Genomic DNA, 20,286 nt, shown 5'->3' on the forward strand with positions numbered 1-20,286 from the left:
GATCCCCAGTTGGGGTGTGCAGGAGGCAGCCGATCAATGATTCTCTCTCATCACTGATGTTTCTGTCTCTCTTTCCCTCTCTCTTCCTTTCTAAAATCAATAAAAATATATTTTAAAAAATTGTAAAAATAAATGTGACTAGATTACATTCACCTATTAAAAGCCAAAGATGTTTGGATTGGATTTAAAAAAATAAAATAAAAGTCAAATGTATGTTGTTTACAACAAACAACAATATACCTACAACAACAAAATAGAATAAAACGAACAAAGGATATATTATTGATAAACAAATTGTCCATGAAGATATAATAATCACGAACCTTTATGCTCCAAATAATATAGTTTTGAAATATAAAACATAAAAGTAAAAATACAGGAAGAAATTGAAAAAGTCCTAGTTATTAATATACCACTCAGAAAGACTAATAACCTTTAAAAAAAATATCATACCTTGCCGAAACTGACAGAGTAGTCAAAATTATACAGACTGTATAAAACACACTTCCCATAGACACACAACAAACGTAATGCACATTATTTTCACCTTTTATGTACTACAAAAACCATCTGTATACTAAGTCTCAAAAACCTACAAAAGTAGCAACCATATAGATCACATTTCTGATAAGTATGCAATAAATTATAAAATAAAAACAAATGATATGCTAAGTAACTTTTATTATGACTAAGTGACTAGATATCTAAATAACCATTTCTTATGGGTCAAAATTATCAACACACCCAAATGGCAGTCATTTACTTAGATCATCTGCTTAAGTACAAAAGGCAATAAAATTCTAAAACAAAGTGCACGTTATTATTTACCAGAATAAGGATGAGCCAAAGGTAGAAACCTTTGAAATAACTCTTAACTGAAAATTATACACACACACACACACACACACACACACACACACACACACCATTCAATGAATCATTAAGGTGCATACCCACAAAAAATAGTACTGTATAATGTTTTAACTATAATTTAAAGTGAAATTCATTGTAAAAATCACAAGTACAGATTACCATGAAGAACCCACCTCATGATCTGTTAAATTTGCTCATAAAATTTGAGCACACACATAAACCATTAAGCTATGTAAAAGGAAAAAGAAAATATATTTCAAATTTTGGATTTTAACATACAGAAAAAATGCAGAAAGATTAATTAAGCTCATAATATAAAAATTAATATTGTGCAAGAAACATGGGGTGAGAGAGAATGAACAAAACAACAAACAAACAAGAAGAGAAATGGCTTACCACCAGCAGGATTAGCAGATCTGGATCCTTGATTATGAGAGCAGACCAAAGAACAGGCAAGAAGTGGATTAAAAGACAATAACACAATACAGAGGTCAGCATGCAAACACAGGTCTTATTCACAAACTATCTTTTCCTAGTTCTTATTCCTCCTGGTCTACTTTGTACTCATGTTGGTTTTATATGTCACACTACTTAGCATTTATTTCTGGTCTGTTCATGGAACGCTTACAAACCCACAATACGCCAGCACAGTGCCCGACGTACGGAAGCGGAGAGTAAGGCAGTGACCACCTTCTGGGAGTACACCTGCTCTCTGGCTCCTAGCAACCGAGGGAAGTGGCTGATCTGTGTGCATCACTGCCACCTAAAACAGGCCCACCACAGGAAGTGCTCAATAAGCACTGAAGAGTTAAAAAGAGCACCTGAGTGCCTGATGCCAAATTCTCAAACATGTAAATATTAATCCTCTAAGATTTTAAGCCTCAAATATTTAAATCTTCAAATAGTTAAAATATACTAATTGTTAAAAGAGCCCTAAATCTAATATTAATAAAATCTACGTACTATTAAACCAGGACTCTGAATGCTAGTATAATCTATATTTGTATGTATCTCATATTTTCTTCCTATCAAAATTATTTTTAGCCGAAACCGGTTTGGCTCAGTGGAAGAGTGTCGGTCTGTGGACTGAAAGGTCCCGGGTTCGATTCCGGTCAAGGGCATGTACGTTGGCTGCAGGCACATCGGGGATGTGCAGGAGGTGGCTGGTCGATGTTTCTCTCTCATCGACATTTCTGGCTCTCTATCACTCTCCCTTCCTCTCTGTAAAAATCAATAAAATATTTTTAAAAAATAAAAAAAATAAAAAAATTAAAAAAAAATTTTTTTTTTTAAATATTTCATTTCTATTCCTAAGTTTAAGACCCAGGCTTGATCACTCGTTGCTGTTGTCTCCTGCAGTGGGTGGAGTAAAACGGAAGTTTTTAAAATGGAGCCCGAAGGTAGGGAGCGTTCAGTGTGTTTGTAAGGCTGAACTAGGGCTCTGACATCCCCCTCCACCCCGCTCAGAGAAACTTCCATCTTCTCCACTCTGAGCAGAGGACCAGCTAGGGCAGGGATCCCGGCAAAGGCCGAGGTCAATGCCAATACACGCCAGACATAAAGGAAGAAATATACAATTTCGTTCAGCCCTCACTCTCTAAAGGAACTAGTGCTACACAGCTAAAGGGTTAGACATTTTTATTCAACTCAATTTCAACATATTGAACTGAAAGAAAAGAGACCATGACTGGAGTATTAGATCTGCTTGTGGCTCAGGCAACACTAGGGCCCAAAAGAATAACAGAGCTGGGGTACTATCCTTGAGGCTCGAGAAGCTTCTGGGCCACACCTTACAATCTGTGGGGTGGGGTGGTGAAGTGTGGGGTGGTGTGGTGTGGTGTGGTGTTGAGTAGGAAAAGAGGCAGCAATACAACTAACCTTGCATTTTTCTTTCTTTCCAGAAAAGACATAAGATGGTTTAACATAGGGACTATAGGTGTCACAGGGACATGGAGAAGGGCCTAAATTCAAAGCAGCTGAGAAGGCATTCTAACCAGTAGGAGAGAATCCCAGGTCTGCCGCAGAGCCAGGGCTCTCTGCACAGGAGGAGGACTGCAGTGCTATGTGCAGGGAGCAGGGAGGTCCCAGGCCCAGAGACGGACAGCCAGCTCCACTCCACACACAGCACAGAGGGAGCAGGTGGCTCACAGAGAGACACCGGGGATGGATCCTAGGGATACGTTCATTCCTCTACGCTGCTCTCATGTGTCAGGCTAACAGACTAAGTGACTCAACAGACAGAGAAGCAAGCATGGAGGCAGGCAGCTGTGCAAGCAAGAGCCCACGCTGGCAGGAGACAAGAGCAGATTACGATGTTAGAACAGAAGGCTAAGGGGGGACCGTTTAACGGATTTACTTATGAGCGCTGGGAAGAGGACTCGCATTGCCCAGCCTCTCTCCAGCTCCTGCTCCTAGATGTGTCATGACTGCCTACCAAGGGAACAATGGGTCATCACAGTCCAGGGTTGTTTCAACTGGAGAGACTTGCAGAGAGGAAGAGAAAGTCATTTAATGTTTAATGAGGAATGATAAAAAAATTTTAAATCACCTGGCCAGGAGACAAAAGTACCCGGGATTACTACCATTTTGTAAGCCTACCAAAGAATCATCAAATTACTCACAGTATCTTAGAGCCACAGAGATGTGTTTTCCCCCTGAAGTCAGTGAGAATGGCTGTTGAATAAAACCTCGTTAACAGAAAACATAAAATAGATTTCTTACGCTGAGACTGTGAAACCACTTTGGCGCGACTGCGGCCCCGACTGTCGGCAGGTGTGGAGGCGACGTTGGTGGTACTCCCGGAGTTTTGCCTTCTCGTACGAATCCGACCTGGAGAATGCAGCAAAAACAGTGTTTCCATGGGTTTTCAGTCAGCGCGGCCTACAACTCACACAGCACCCAGGGGCACTGACCAGGCCACCGACGGGGAGCAGGTCTTCCCCACCCAGGTCCTGACATGCTTTCCTGCGAGCACACACAAGCCTATGATCTGCACACACAAATTCGGAAAATGCATAAGGGACCCTGGCCGGGTTGCTCAGTTGGTTAGAGTGTTGTCTTGATATGCCAAGGTTGTGGGTTTGATCCCTGGCTGGGGCACATACGAGACACAACCAATGAATGCAAAAAAAATAACTGGAACAACAATCAATGTCTGACTGTCTCTCCAATCAATTTTTTAAAATAAGTGAGGAACTCCTGAGAATGAGTCGTGAACCTATCAGGTACTTATGTTTCAGTTACTTTAGCATATTATATTTTCAAATGAGAAGGTGATATCTATTGAAGAATTTTTTAAATCAAATTTTCAGTTAAATTTTTTTTTATTGGCTAGAAATCTGTCAAATGTCCAGAGTCAGAAAATATTAGCTGTTGTCTTAAGAAAAATACAATAGAAAAAAGGAACAAATGTAAAATATTCAGCAATCTACAAAAACTACAACACCCTGGGGAATAAATGTGTTTTGATATGTAGCATTAAACTTCTATTTTAAAGCATGTGTGCCCATAAATTTCTAGGTTACAAAAGATGATTAAAATAAAATTAGCACCTGAAAGTAATACAAAATAATATTGCATGTAAACTGTAATTTAAAAATGTTTAAGAAAGAATAAATATTGGGAGTACCTAGAAAAAGAATGACCTAAAAATAATATTATATAATGTTGTAATTCAGCTGGCATGACTCAATGGCTGAGTGCTGACCATGGAATTAGGAGGTCATGGCATATGCCAGGTTTGGGAGGTAGCCAATCAATGATCCTCTCTCATCATTGATGTTCCTCTCTCGCCCTCTCCCTTTCTCTCTGAAATCAAATTTAAAAATATTTTTTTAAAGTACATTTATGAAAAGAATTTGTCACTCCAAGTAAAGCAATCTGTTAACTCTAATTTTTAAACCATGAAACCTTAAATAAAACCGAATTCAGATATGCAAAATCATTGATGATCAGACTAGTATGATTAGGGGTTAAACTTTTTAAAATTCAGGAATTTTATGGTTTTCAAGGGATACAAAATGCCTCTCCTTCCATAATTCAATCAGAATAGCAATCTGATAGGGAAAACACAAACCATTTTGAATCCCGATTGGCTTCTTGTAAAATAATTTCTGCCCTACCCAGTTTGGCTCAGTGGACAGAGCATCGGCCCACAGACTAAAGCGTCCTGGGTTGGACTGTGCAGCCTGGGGTGTGTGCCTGGGTGGTGGAATCCATCCCGCACCCTTGTGAGGCGTGTTCAGGAAACAACTAATTGATGTGTATATCTCACATGATGTTTCTCTCTGTCTCTCCCCCTCCAACTCTCTCTAAAAATCAATGGGAAAATATCCTTGGGTGAAGATTAACAAAAATAAATAAATAAGTAACCTGTGCAGCCAGTGTGGTTGGGTGTAAACCTACGAACCAGGAGGTCACAATTCGATTTTAAGTCAGGGAACATGGCCAAGTTATGGGCTCGATCTTCAGTAGGGGGCATGTGGGAGGCAGCTGATCAGTGATTCTCTCTCATCATTGATGTTTCTCTCTCCCTTTCTCTCTGAAATCAATAAAAATATATGTTCTACTTCATCATCTGAGAAAACCCGCAGAAAAGTACACAGAAAAACAAACCATAAGGCTTGAAAAAGTTTTTAAAAAGGGAGGTATGGAGCAATAAAAGAAAGCATTGCATTAAAAAAATTAAAACTAGAATTAATGACTTCATAGGAGTTTAAGGAAAGACACAAATTCTAGAATGCATAGTAAAATTAAGAGCTATACCATATATCATTCTAAGAGTGAATCCAGTTTACAGATGAGGGGACAGAGAAATGGGGGACAATTAATTTGTCCAAGATCACACTATTAGTTTGGATACCAGTGCCTGCCTGCCTTGCTGGCCTATGAGTGAGGAGTTTTTACTTTCCCATGGAAATCACCGAGCTAAATCAAGGCAGTCACCAAGGCAATATCAACATGAAAACGACAGAATTTAATTTTTTACTTTAAATTTATTGTAAAATACCTGCCACAAAAATATTTTTTAAATAAACAGCCATACCCATTCAACTTATAAAACAAAAAATCTTCTTTGCTTATGTCCCTATATCCTCTACCTTACTCTACATTTGGTAATAGGATCCTAAATCCAGTGTTCACAATTCTCTTGTATTTCTTTATCCTTTCAATAATATTTTCAATAATGTTTTCTCAGTTGCCTAACTGAAAATTTAGATGGCATTATTTTTTATGTTTTAAATAGTTTTAATTATACCATAGGGTATATATTTTCCCAAAACTTAATGTTTTGCTCAACCTTTTTTTGGTGAGGTCACTTATGGAACAGATTTTTCTGTAGAAGGTAAAGGAGAGATCCATATGACTCACCTACATAAACTCAATTTACTCAACCCCTTTCTTCCTGACCTACAAAGCCACTTCCAACATCTACAATACAATACTTATAGTATGAGTGGCTGCGTCTGTCCCTCAGCTGTCCATTCTGTCCCAACAGCCCATGTGCCCATAACATGCAACATCACCATGCTGTGAAGAGCTTTTAACAAAAATCTCGCTCATGGGAAGGGCAAATAAACCCACTTTCCCCAAGGCCCTTTGCTCTCCTCATTATGCATGTGAAGATACAATGAGAAGACCTTGTCCTGGCCGGGCGGCTCAGCTGGCTGGAGCATCATCCCATACACCGCAAGGTTGTGGGTTTGACCCCCGGGTCAGAGTGCATACGGGAGGCAGCCAATTGATATTTCTGCTTCTCTCCCTGTCTCTTTCTCTAAAATCAACAAAAACATACCCTTGCGTGAGAAAAAAACCCCAAAACACCTATAAAAATATTGACTGGCATTATGTGGCATTTTGGCGGGGGGAAGGGGGAGCAGCTTTATGATAAAAATCTTCCCACTCACAAATATTTTCTGAATTTCACTCTCTTCAGTGTCTTTCAATAAAGTTTTATATTTTCCCCAAAAAATCTTACTAAATTTTTATACTTATTAAAAGGTACCTTATATTATGCACCATAAATTTATTATACTTAAACTTATTGACAAATAAGTTCATAATTAATATTTAATTTGGTCTTAAACAGGAACCTTGTTAAACCGTTATTGATTCTATTAATTTACATGTAGATTATCTATGGTTACATAAATAGGATGTCATCTACAAATAAGACTTCAGGTTTTTCACTTCAAAAACCTGCCTTTCGTTTCTCTGCTTTCACCATGCTGTCCAGGACATGTGCTACAGCACTAAAGAAAGGCATGGAAGCAGGCTCTACTGCCTTTAGCCATATTTTAAAAAATAATAATTCTGAAACTTCACAAAAAGTTTGGTATTTCAACAGGTTGAAAAAAACCCTCTTCTATTCCTAATTGCTAAGAATTGCTGTCAAAAACGTTTATTGAGCCGAAACCAGTTTGGCTCAGTGGATAGAGCGTCGGTCTGCGGACTGAAGGGTCCCAGGTTCGATTCTGGTCAAGGGCATGTACATTGGTTGCGGGCACATCCCCGGTAGGGTGTGTGCAAGAGGCAGTTGATCGATGATTCTCTCTCATTGATGTTTCTAACTCTCTATCCCTCTCCCTTCCTCTCTATAAAAAATCAATAAAATATATTTAAAAAAAGAAACGTTTGTTGAATTTTTTAATGCTTTGCCTGCATCTTCTGAGAATAAGAGGATCCTTCTCGTAAGTGTGATAAGGGCATCAGTGTTTATAAAACCTAGGCTTAACAGCCACTATCAGATCCAGACTGCAGCTAAATTCTTCCAATGAGGATCTATGTTTGCTTTTGCTAGTCCTATAGACACCAGCAATCCACCGCTACTTTAAAATGATCTATCTATTTGGGTTTCTCACACTGCAGAGGCAGATGTAAATTCTGAAGGGACTCCTCTGCCCTAGTATGAAGGTTAAGAATGAAAAAACCCCCTCTTATCTGCTCCAGTTTGAGTGAACTTCTTGTCTATCAATGATGGTGTAGTCTTGGGTGGGTTTGGGTTGCTTCTTGCCCTCCACATCCTGATCACTCAGCACAGCAAATGCCCAGGCCTCCATGTCCCTCAGGTGCAGCCAGATGTGGCCCTTCCCTACTGAGGTTCCTGCTTTTGCTTTCAAGATGCGTGACTTACTGACTTACTGCCTTTATTAGTGATGTGTTCTCAATTGGCCAGACCAATCACACTAAAAAATTCTGCAGACTGCTAAAAACGCAAGTTACTTATTTCTTTGAAACATTTAAATACAGCTACTTTGTATTATATAAAAGAGCCTTTCAGGTATTAAAGGATATGCTTCTTTCTGCTACCTCTAACTCATTATAGATATAAATGTTAGAGGCAGAAATAGCACATATCAGGGACCAGCTACAATTAATTATATTATAAAAGGCCAGTGGCCAGAACACCGGAATGCCCAAACAATCGGTCACCAGGAGGTGCACTGATGGGTCTCGTGGCAACAGCGGGAGGGACTCTGTGTCTCCTACAATTTTGCACGCTGGGCCTCTAGTACGAAATATTAATCCCGCTCTGTTAACCATGGCGGTTCTGTTCTGTTTAGAGAAAGCACACTCCTAACTCACTGAGAGTTGCTCGCTCTGGATATGAGAGCTCGCATGGGAATGCAGACTGTCATCCTCCCAAGAATTGCCCTATCATTAAGAAACAATTTACAACCTCGTGGCACCTAGTCCTGGAGGCACCTGCTCTTCACAAGCCCTGCCCCTATCACCTGTAATCCAGTCCTGCCCTCTCCCCGCAGCCCGCAGGGCTTTAACCTGTAATGATTACCCCATTCCCACTTCCCTATGCCTGTAATCCTACTTCCCCACGTAATCTGGTCCTTTTACGCAATATAAGCAGCCAACTTATGGTAGGGCAGAGCAGATTTCTGTGGGTGACCTGCTGCTCTCGTATCGCCGGCATTATTGGAATAAATGCTCATATATGATTCAACCCTGTCTCTGCTGAACTGGCTTCAAGTGGTGAAGACAGCCGGACCTCTTGGTTGTCCAGTTACAGTTTTGAACTATGAACTCCTATTTGCAGAGTGGGGCAAAAGTAGTCTAAAGCTGTTCATGTGGAAAAATAACATGACTATTAATACAAGAATAAACTGTTTTGCAAACTCACAACTGTAAACCTACTTTTGCCCCACCCTTTTAAATCTGTGGGGATCCCAAGGAACCGGATTTGAGAGTGGCTTCCTCTGTAAAAGTTCAATGTTTGTTCTTGTCAGGCACCCTTGGGGGCTACCAACCCAGACCACCTTATTCATCAGCGTGGGGTTTCCCAGACGCCACAGGGAAGGCAGACTGAGACGATATGCCTGACAAGAGAGCGTGGTTACAGTCAGGGGAAAGTATGCTCTCCTCTGCCTAGGACCAAGTCAAGAGAGCGATGAAGCTTTCCCAGTCCACTTCTCCATGGAGCTACACACCCTGACAAAGCTGGCTTCATGCCAACTCTGATTCTCATTTGATGAAGTCAAGGGCTAATTTCCTGCCTCCCCTAGGGCCTCCAGTTAGTAACTAAGCCCTCGGGGCACCCTTAGAATCCTTTTGGGGGGCAGAGTTTAAAGGGCCTCTACTATGCTGCACTCAGATATTTATTTCTTTTCTAGAAATTGTTTTTTCATTTTATTAAGTTGGTAGTATTACTGTAAGTGCCTGTGTATATTTTACAGTCTGTATAAAACACTCTTTAGGAAAAACAAAGCCTACTCAATAAATGCAGCAAACAGTAAAAATAGTCTTCAGTTCTGTATTCTGACTAGTTAATGACACATTCACACTCATTCATTCATTCATATTATGACAGACAGAAGTAGATATGAAAGAAAAAAAGTCACAATAAGTAGGAGAAATAGAAATAAGAGATATTAGACAACTGTACAACAAAAAGCATTCTGCAGGGAGGGATAAGCACATGGACAAACACATCTACCCAGAGAAGAGCAGACCCAGAGGAAAACAAAGGATTGTAAGAGGAGTGCAGGCTTTGACTTCCCTGGCATAGAGAGAGGACACCCATGCCTGGGGCTTTTTAATAGTGCTGCTGAGGAAATTTTCCACTCACACTGCCATTCTTCTACAAAAGCCCTCAAATCAGGAAACTAAACCCGTGCACCTGGTTTAATTTGCAGGCACGGTTTTCCCACATTCCATTTAGCTTCAGATAATTTTAAAAATCCCTGGTTGGCGAGATACAGTAGGAGTGTTCTGTTTGTTTTGTTTTGTTTTGTATGTTTCAAGTTTGAGCCAATTCTCAATTTAGAGGGCATAAAAATTAAAAGGTTCCTAGGTAAATCTCAACTGTCATCATATGGGGACATTTTGGCACACATTGCTCAGGGGCACAATAAGCCTATCGCTACTCACAGGTAGCATTTTTGACAGAATAAAAATTTGGATAATTGATCAGTTGTAAATTTTGCTACCTACAAATGCTCTCCCAAAAAGAGTAACTTTCCTTACATATTTTCAAGATAAACACTCGTAACACTCTTTTACTTCTACATACAGACATACATATTTTTGTATTGTATAAAAAAAAAAAAAAAACCAACCACTTACACTTCAGATTTCTCGGGCACATGTGCAATAATACCAAATGTCTTTGTTCTCAGTAAAAATAAGTCCTAGCTTCCTCCCGGGAGAGCAGACAAGGCGCCATAGTTTTTATTGTGTAACCTTGAGGTCGCCAATAGTACGCCGGCCTCTGACTATACTTAACATGTGATCGTCTGTTCTCTGAAGTTACCTAAAATTATTAGTTACCACATAGGTCATTCAAACATGGTAACTCTTCACTTGAAGTTACTTATTTCAGGGAAAAATATAAACAAACAAATTTTCTAAGCATACTAGCTACAAAAAATTAGATCAGAGTGTATTTATTTGCCGTATAAGTTCAACCTCTATCATAAACTTTCTCCTAAGCAGTATAATAGGCTACATAATGCTTCCTTTTCCAAATTCTCCAAATTACTGAACACAACACACTGAAGGCTATCCTAGAAATAAACTTTTGTCCAAAATTAAAAAAAAACGTTTTTCTAATTAGTCATAAATGTTAGAAAGACTACTCAATGTGTATGATAAATAACCTCCCAAGAATAAATATCTCAATTACTATAATTAATGAAGTTGCCAAAATTTAAATGTATTGTCTGAATTTTAAATTTAGATCATCCAAGTACTGATTCAAAATCATCTTTGTTTCCTAATAATGATAGTACCTTTCTCTTCTTACCTCAGGAACTATAGATAGTTGGTAAAAAAACAACAAACAGATTTTTTTTAGAATAAAAATTTTAAAAGGCCCATAATGATTCCACAATTTCAGATATGGAAACATATAACAAGACACTTTGTAATATTTACTGCTGCCTTTTCTCATAACTGTCTGCAGCTTTCCTAAGCATCACTGCCCAGCTATGCTGCTGCAACAAACAGAAATGACAGTTTTGACCTGCCTAAGCGTACAGGCCTCCCAGGGCCCCATCCATCCCTCCTTCCTCACTCAGGCTCAGGCTCAAGCTCTGCTGTGGGCTCTGCAGCAGCCGCCCAGCCTGGGGCACGGACACCAAGCTCAGGGGCTCCCTCGAGGAGCACTCTCCGTCTAATTCTGAACTCTGTACAATTCAGGGCCCTCATGTTCTCCCGCTGGAGTTGGTAGTATTACTGTAAGTGCCTGTGTATATTACAGTCTGGAAAGAGGACCAGAGAGACTTCTTGTCAGTCAGCACAGTCATCATCAACGGGCAAATTTCTGAACTTGCTCTGACTAGTAAAAAGAAAGCTGATTAAAAAAGGGGAAAATCCCAGTGCTGGCTAAAATAACAGACTGATTTCAACAGTGTGATACAGGCATATCGATCAGGCTATTCTGGAAAAGAAATGTAATTCCCCACACAGTGTCTTTCACTTTCCATTTCACTGGCATTACTGTATTCCACTCTCCACACTTTCCTTCCACCTCGGCTGAAAAACTCTTAAAGATGGTTTCTATGGGAAAGGAAAATAAATAATTACCCCTACCAGCTAAAAACAGAAAATCGCACGCTCATCAGTCTCCTATCATAAATGAGGTTCTCGTTATAACATAGGTGTTTTTCCATTTTTTATTTTTGGCAACTTTTCATTTCAAACTTCTCCAATTCCACAAATCACCAGTGGGGGGGCTTGTTGAAAATTCATATTCACCTGCTGCTTAATCAGAATTTTCAGGGGAAGGACGGGACCTTTATTCTTTTAGGTAATGTCTATAAGAAATTTGAAGAACACTGATCTTGGGACTATGATTATCTTAGGAAGTAGTATATGGATTAAAAGTATGAACTGCCTGGGCCACGTAGCTCAGTGGTTAAGCATCAACCTATAAAGCAGGAGGTAACAAGGGTTCGATTCCCAGCCAGGACACATGGCTGATTTGTGGGCTCAATCCCATATGGGCATGCAGGAGGCAGCAAATCAATGATTCTCTCTCATCATTGATGTTTCTCTCTCTCTTCCCTTCCTCTCTGAATTAATATGTATAAAGTACTGTGAATTACACATATTAACATAAATCCAGTGTGCTTTGCAGGTTAGCATTTAGAGTTCTAAATAATATATGAAAGTAAACTAGCACCCCTAATTGTTAAAGCATTATCCTGAGAGTTGGTGTGTCTAAGCCACCATCTAAATTTCAACTGTGTGAACCATTATCATGATTCTCTAGAGACTTTGTAAAAGTTGATCTTGTCTAGCATGTGCTAGTCAAAGACCTACACACACTCGACTAGGTAGGTCTAACATCCAAAGGCTGATGCAGTCAGGGAGGCTTCTGGAGACAGCACAGAACCAAACCAAGTGGATCTGGACACGTGCACTCTGTCGCCGTGCTGTGTCCTTGTGTAGCGAGGACACAGCACGCAGGAGGCACTTGCTCATGCCCGGGGAGTGGATGAATGAACACACATGAATGACGGTACTCTCAGTGATACAAATAAAAATGGCATGGTGTAACACCACTGGAGACAGAAATGCATTTTTATCAATTTCTATAAATTACCTGGTAAAAACCTTTAACCATCTTTAACCTGAATGATTGACACAAATTTATTTTCAAAACAGGAGAGCAAATCCCAAAGGCCCACAAAAGCACCAAAGTACGAGAAGGACACAAAAGGAAACAGGTGAGGAAGTGCTTCAGGAGTCACAAGCTCCGAGACGGCAGCTGGGGACACAGCACACCACGTCGGCCGCTCCTCCCCGGTGCCCAGGGCTGGCCGCACTGCACACAGGGCTCACTCACGAGAACCACCACACAGGGAGCGGGCGCAGGGGAGGGAGGCGGAAACCCGGGGGGACATGACGAGGGGGGAGCAGCGTGCAGTCTCATGCAGGGACCTCAGTGACGGGGCAGGAGACAGTTGTGAGCACAGAGGGCCGTGGAAGGGAGACACACCTCCGTCACAGAAACAAACCGCTTACCCTCCGCTTTAGTGGCAGTACCATCTTTAAGCAAATTAAAAACAAGGGGAGGGGTAACAGGGAACAGTTAGTAACATTTAAAACTTAAAAAGCAGAATGTAATTAGCTACTAAAAAAAGCGAAAGTACAGCTTAAAACAAAATTGAAAGGGAAACAAGTTCGGCAGCGAAGCGGAGGCTTATTGGAAGTCAGTTAAAATCATGTGCTTTTTGCCTTTGAAAAACACAAAAAAGGGTACCCCGGGCGGTCTCAGCTGATGGTGATTGTTGTTTTTCTTTTAGCCAAACCTCATGTTCCGAGGAGTTCCTTTTCCAAGGAACAGGTACCAGAAGGGGTTGGGGAGGACACGGGGCTAAAAACTAAACTACTACAGAGTCAACTACGGGCAGCGGCGAGAGAAGCTCAGAGAAGCTAGCTCTAGCAATGCCTACCCAACTACTCGCCAGCAGCCAAGCTGTACAGCGTGGTACCTGAATCAAGGCCTACGGACTCCACCTCGTCCCTCATGTGTCTGGACTCTAGAAGTTTGGAAAAGGACCGTCAGCTTTAAAGCTACTCTCTGCACAGAGGTAACGTGTCAGCCTAACGGTAACCGCAGCAACTCTGTAGGAGGGCTAGGCTGCATTTCAGGGTGGCTTTGTTTCCTGTCGTTTTGAACATAGGCATGTTAGAGATGGTCAGGAAAAGGGGAGGGACGAGGATACACCAAACTTATTATTTGAAGAGGGAACCCTGGGTTGAAAATTTATCAGTGCTTCCGAAAGGTCGTCCTGCATCATCAGACCAAAAGGCCAGGGTGCTTTCCGAGCAGCGAGGGAAGTCACTGGTCCATGTCACAATATCCAATGTGAGCGGAAACAGGCTCCTGAGGACTCTCAGGGGTCTGTGCTCGCATTTTCTAGCAATGAACCAATGCTCAGGTGTGGATTGCATGTACTTGAAACACCGATAAGCACTTCGAACACTGAACTAACGGGACAAAGTGACTTCACTGCCCGCAGGAAAGGAGAGGGAGCTGACGCCCCTCCTGCTGTGACCGCACGTAACGCTGCGTCACAGAGGCTTCCGCGTCAGGTCACACGGTAGGGAAGGAGCACTCTGGAGGGTTTCTTCCCAATCTAACCTAATGTCCACCCACGCACCTACCCGTCCACACCGCAGAGAAGACAAGACCGGATTAACGCACGTTCCAGAACGTATGTGCCTTTCAAACTGATGATGTTCCTATCACAGCTGCAGCTTTTTTCTCTTTTCTGTGACTTCCCGTCACATATCTGACTTCCTGTCACATATCTGAGCTGGGTGCTGGGACTGCAGCTAACTTAGGGCCCAGGAAGACTCGGACTCCGTGGCTGCTCCGGGTTACCAAGCGGGTGAGTGGCAGGCCCAGGATCTCTGCTCGGTGTCTTCTCACTATGCTTCCACATACACAGCGTTTTTAGAACATTATCTTTAGGGCTGATTTGGGAGTTAATATGTAAACCACATAATTCAGTCTCCATGTTTCATAAAGTTTAAACTGTATTCATTTTCAAAAAATCCAAAATCAAACTCATCAGCTAAGCCCCCAGATTTTGGCTCCAAATGACTTCACTTGCACAAAAATACAATTAAACAAGCCATCAGCCTATGGAGAGCAGGTGTTGGGTCCCACTCCATCAGACACTCACTCCGTGGAGCACTGTGATTCTTGTACTCCTTTGGGCTGTCATAGGAGTAAGTGCTGCTCTTCCCACAGTGACGGGGAGGACAGCACCCTACGTACAGGATGGCGATGCTGGCTAACAAGGCCACCCACTCCTCAAAGGACCCCTCCTGCTGTCACCTCCCCCCCAACCTTCCCCACTCCGCTCAATTACATTTTCAAACTAGAAAATATCTAAGTACAGGGACTATCTTTGGTGAATTCCTCACGAGACCCTGCCCACTCTGCTCCCACCAGAGTCAGGCTGGGAGAGAAGCCAGCTGTGGCCCATGGAGGGAGCCACGTGGGCGCCATCCTGCGGAGTGGAGCTGAAGGCGGCCGGGCTCAGTGCCACACACCATGTGGCACCAGTACCTGCTCGTCGCTAACACAGGATGCGCCAGGAAAGGGGACGCTCGCAGAGGGAGCTGTTAACCCGCCATGGGCCAGTCAGTCACTCATCTCACACATGGGCCCTGTGACGGCCAGCTCCTCAGACTGCTCCTGGAGTGAGCTAAGTGAGCCTGCGCAGAGGGGACTCCAGCTCCGAGCAGACGGGGGTGGTGGGGACTGTTACCTAAGGACGCGTACGAGCCCGGAGGCAAGGCCGCGGCGGAGCTGAAGGGCGCGGCGCCGGACGCCGAGGCGGCCTTGGACTTGGCGCTGGCCGCCGCGTTCACGTCGATGTCGCTCCGGGACCGCTGCAGGGACCCAGTCGTCGACACAGATTTAGTGCTGACGGTCGAAGCTGTGGTGGTAACGCAAGAAACATTAGGAAGAACCACACTAGAGCTGTACACATCTACTATTAAACTAATTTTGCTTGTATTTACAGCAAGTATCAAGTTTTAGCAAAGGTTGGAACACAGCACTGACCAACACTTTCTCCTGGTCCCTGAGGACAGAGCCCAGTCCACGCTGAGGAAAGAAAGTGACCACAACTCCACACACTGTTATATCTGTCTTCTTGTAACCACAGACTACAATACCACCCACAAATGGACCACATTTCTGGTATGAGAAGTGAAACAACACTGTTCACATCTGACCAGTTTCTTCACAACGTGGCAAAGTGTGCTCTTACCGAGCGGCCTGCCCCTTGGGGTGCTCCTGCCCGCCCCAGGCTCGGAACTGCAGCCGCTCTGAGCACCGCGGCCTTTGCTCCTGACCCAGTGACACAGGGGGAGCCGCATGGGGTGTGGCAGGCGCACATGCTGGGGCCGTGTGTGAGGCAAGGGCAGAGCTCATTTCTGCCTGAAGGAGCCGACCTCAGCTCAGGGCCCTGGAGAAGGGGAGCTCTGCTGGGGACGGCGGAGCACAGAGCAGCGCGCACACTGCAAACCAGCTGGGGCCGGGGCTGGGGCAGGGGCTGGGGCTGGGGCTGGGGCTGGGGCTGAGGCTGTGGCCGAGACAGGGGCTGGGGCTGGGGCTGTGGCCGAGACAGGGGCTGGGGCTGGAGCTGAGGCTGTGGCCGAGACAGGGGCTGGGGCTGGGGCCTGGGCAGAGGCAGAGGCTGGGGCTGGGGCTGGGGCTGGGGCTGTGGCAGCTTCCCTGTGGCCCTGACCAAGGTGAGTCACAGCCTCCCGCGCTGCCTGGCCCCTCAGCTTACCTCTAGAGGCGCTACTTCCAGTGGAACTTCTTTTGGCAGAGAGCGGCCGACTGGAAATAAAGTACACACCTGCTTATTTTCAAATATGCACTTGACCTGCATTAATACAAGTACAATCAGTAACTGGAAATTATGTAATGAAGAATGATTTTGGAGTTTTCAGAATTTCTCAGGCAAGCTGGCCCACAACCTTATAAACTCCGTCTGAGAGAGCTTTGCCATTCAAAGCTGGACTATGTGGCAAACACAGAGAGCAGGTCCCCTCTAGGGACAGACGCAGGAACAGAGGAAAGGTGGCAGGACGCTTAGCTCAGGGGCAGCCTGGCCTTGGGTCAGACACACCGTGCTCTCAGAAGGCCCTGAATAATCCACTTACATCACTCCGCTCTACACTGAACCGTCACATAAACGTAACGAAGATCAACTAATAGCAACGACCATGGCCACCTTACTTCTTACCACTCCCGCGGCACCTCGCCTCGTGCCAGGATGCCCCTGAAGTGAGGGGGATTTGTAGCGGCTCGTACATGTGCAAGCACAGCTAGAATTGGTGTTTTCAAGCAGCAGACTGTAAACACAAATCTCACACGAATGCACCCTTACTTCAGACTCTCCTGAGAGCTGGAAGACGAGCGGTCCGACTGCGGCAAGGACACGATGCTGTCCGAGTTCTTCAGGTGGGACTGCAGGGCCTTCTGGTAGGAGGACTCCAGCGTGTGGTACAGGTGCTCTGCCTCCCTGCTGAAGTGGCTGTGGAACCCCCAGTAACACCTGGGAAAACACAGCTTCCTGTTACTGGGAGGGCGGCATCCGGGCCTACAGGACACCTTCCAGGGCCAGAGCCTGCTTCCCTGCCCCCGGAGCCCGTGCACCGAAGACGCCGTGAACAAAGGGGACTGACCCACCGTGAACCAAGGGGACTGACCCACCGTGAACAAAGGGGACTGACCCACCGTGAACCGAGGGGACTGACCCACCGTGAACCGAGGGGACTGACCCACCGTAAACAAAGGGGACTGACCCTCCGTGAACAAAGGGGACTGACCCACCGTGAACAAAGGGGACTGACCCTCCGTGAACAAAGGGGACTGACCCTCCGTGAACAAAGGGGACTGACCCACCGTAAACAAAGGGGACTGACCCACCGTGAACCGAGGGGACTGACCCACCGTGAACCGAGGGGACTGACCCACCGTGAACAAAGGGGACTGACCCACCGTGAACCGAGGGGACTGACCCACCGTGAACCGAGGGGACTGACCCACCGTGAACAAAGGGGACTGACCCTCCGTGAACAAAGGGGACTGACCCACCGTGAACAAAGGGGACTGACCCACCGTGAACAAAGGGGACTGACCCACCGTGAACAAAGGGGACTGACCCTCCGTGAACAAAGGGGACTGACCCACCGTGAACAAAGGGGACTGACCCTCCGTGAACAAAGGGGACTGACCCACCGTGAACCAAGGGGACTGACCCACCGTGAACCAAAGGGACTGACCCACCGTGAACCGAGGGGACTGACCCACCGTGAACCGAGGGGACTGACCCACCGTAAACAAAGGGGACTGACCCACCGTGAACCGAGGGGACTGACCCACCGTGAACAAAGGGGACTGACCCTCCGTGAACAAAGGGGACTGACCCACCGTGAACAAAGGGGACTGACCCTCCGTGAACAAAGGGGACTGACCCACCGTGAACAAAGGGGACTGACCCTCCGTGAACAAAGGGGACTGACCCTCCGTGAACAAAGGGGACTGACCCACCGTAAACAAAGGGGACTGACCCACCGTGAACCGAGGGGACTGACCCACCGTGAACCGAGGGGACTGACCCACCGTGAACAAAGGGGACTGACCCACCGTGAACCGAGGGGACTGACCCACCGTGAACCGAGGGGACTGACCCACCGTAAACAAAGGGGACTGACCCACCGTGAACCGAGGGGACTGACCCACCGTGAACAAAGGGGACTGACCCACCGTGAACCGAGGGGACTGACCCACCGTGAACCGAGGGGACTGACCCACCGTGAACCGAGGGGACTGACCTTCCGTGAACAAAGGGACTGACCCACCGTGAACCGAGGGGACTGACCCACCGTGAACCGAGGGGACTGACCCACCGTGAACAAAGGGGACTGACCCACCGTGAACAAAGGGGACTGACCCACCGTGAACAAAGGGGACTGACCCACCGTGAACAAAGGGGACTGACCCACCGTGAACAAAGGGGACTGACCCACCGTGAACAAAGGGGACTGACCCTCCGTGAACCGAGGGGACTGACCCACCGTGAACCGAGGGGACTGACCCACCGTGAACCGAGGGGACTGACCCACCGTGAACCGAGGGGACTGACCCACCGTGAACAGAGGGAACTGACCCACCGTGAACAAAGGGGACTGACCCACCGTGAACCGAGGGGACTGACCCACCGTGAACCGAGGGGACTGACCCACCGTGAACAGAGGGAACTGACCCACCATGAACAAAGGGGACTGACCCACCGTGAACCGAGGGGACTGACCCACCGTGAACCAAGGGGACTGACCCACCGTGAACCGAGGGGACTGACCCACCGTGAACAAAGGGGACTGACCCACCGTGAACCAAGGGGACTGACTCACCGTGAACCGAGGGGACTGACCCACCGTGAACAAAGGGGACTGACCCACCGTGAACAAAGGGGACTGACCCACCGTGAACCAAGGGGACTGACCCACCGTGAACCAAGGGGACTGACCCACCGTGAACAAAGGGGACTGATCCACCGTGAACCGAGGGGACTGACCCACCGTGAACCGAGGGGACTGATCCACCGTGAACCGAGGGGACTGACCCACCGTGAACCGAGGGGACTGACCCACCGTGAACAAAGGGGACTGACCCACCGTGAACCGAGGGGACTGACCCACCGTGAACAAAGGGGACTGACACTGGGCAGGAACTCGTCTGAGCCTCAGTCTCGTTACAATGTGGAAATTAAAGAGGCTCACGTGTAAGAACACTGGGGAGCCTTAAGGGAGAGGGAGATAAAATATGGAGAACTATACCTAAACCTGAGGGAGTCACAAATGGCTGTGTTTTTATTGTTTTGTTAATCCTCACTGGAGAATTTCTTTTGTCATTGATTTTTGGAGCTTGGGAAGAGGAAGAGAGGAAGAGAGGAAGAGAGAAAGAGAGGAAGAGAGGAAGAGAGGAAGGGAGGGAGGGAGGGAGGGAGGGAGGGAGGGAGGGAGAGAGAGGGAGGGAGGGAGGGAGAGAGAGAGAAACATGCGAGAGACCCAGTTGCCTCCCACAAGCACCCAGACTGGGGGTAGGGATCGAACCTGCAACCCAGGTACATGCCTGGACCAGGAATTGAACCTGAAACCCTTTGATACATGGGCTGATGCTCTAACCATTTGATAACATTGCCAGGGCTAATGGTGGTTTTTATCAATGTAATTTGACACTCACTGATTTAAAATATTTAAAAATTGCCCTAGATAATATGTACCAAAAAATGGAAATGTGTTCAGAACTATTTAAAAATCATTCCTGCATGATAACTAAAGAACTGGAATGAATTGGGGAAGGGGAAGAATACAGGATAAAAATAGCATAAGTAGGTCATTAGCAAATACCCTCCTAAT

The 20,286-nt window shown here is 45.4% G+C and overlaps 1 protein-coding gene across 28 annotated transcripts in view; it reads right to left on the bottom strand.

Annotated features, from left to right (window-relative positions):
• CLASP1 (cytoplasmic linker associated protein 1) overlaps positions 1-20,286 on the bottom strand; it is a 220,673-nt gene that overhangs the window by 81,061 nt on the left and 119,326 nt on the right. For 8 of the 28 annotated variants that reach the window (XM_036422285.2, XM_036422287.2, XM_045575707.1 and 5 more), the window contains exons 17-21: positions 17,250-17,417; positions 16,647-16,696; positions 15,615-15,785; positions 3,595-3,702; positions 1,270-1,296 (exon numbers count right to left, since the gene is read on the bottom strand). In XM_036422285.2, the coding sequence (XP_036278178.1) occupies positions 1,270-1,296; positions 3,595-3,702; positions 15,615-15,785; positions 16,647-16,696; positions 17,250-17,417 (524 nt within the window). Of the gene's footprint in view, positions 1-1,269; positions 1,297-3,594; positions 3,703-13,353; positions 13,378-13,823; positions 13,872-15,614; positions 15,786-16,646; positions 16,697-17,249; positions 17,418-20,286 lie in introns of all 28 variants that reach the window. The other 20 variants (XM_036422281.2, XM_036422283.2, XM_036422280.2 and 17 more) reach the window with 6 other exon arrangements.

The sequence above is a fragment of the Pipistrellus kuhlii genome, unplaced genomic scaffold (assembly GCF_014108245.1).
Source record: "Pipistrellus kuhlii isolate mPipKuh1 unplaced genomic scaffold, mPipKuh1.p scaffold_m20_p_7, whole genome shotgun sequence".
NCBI lineage: Eukaryota > Metazoa > Chordata > Mammalia > Chiroptera > Vespertilionidae > Pipistrellus > Pipistrellus kuhlii.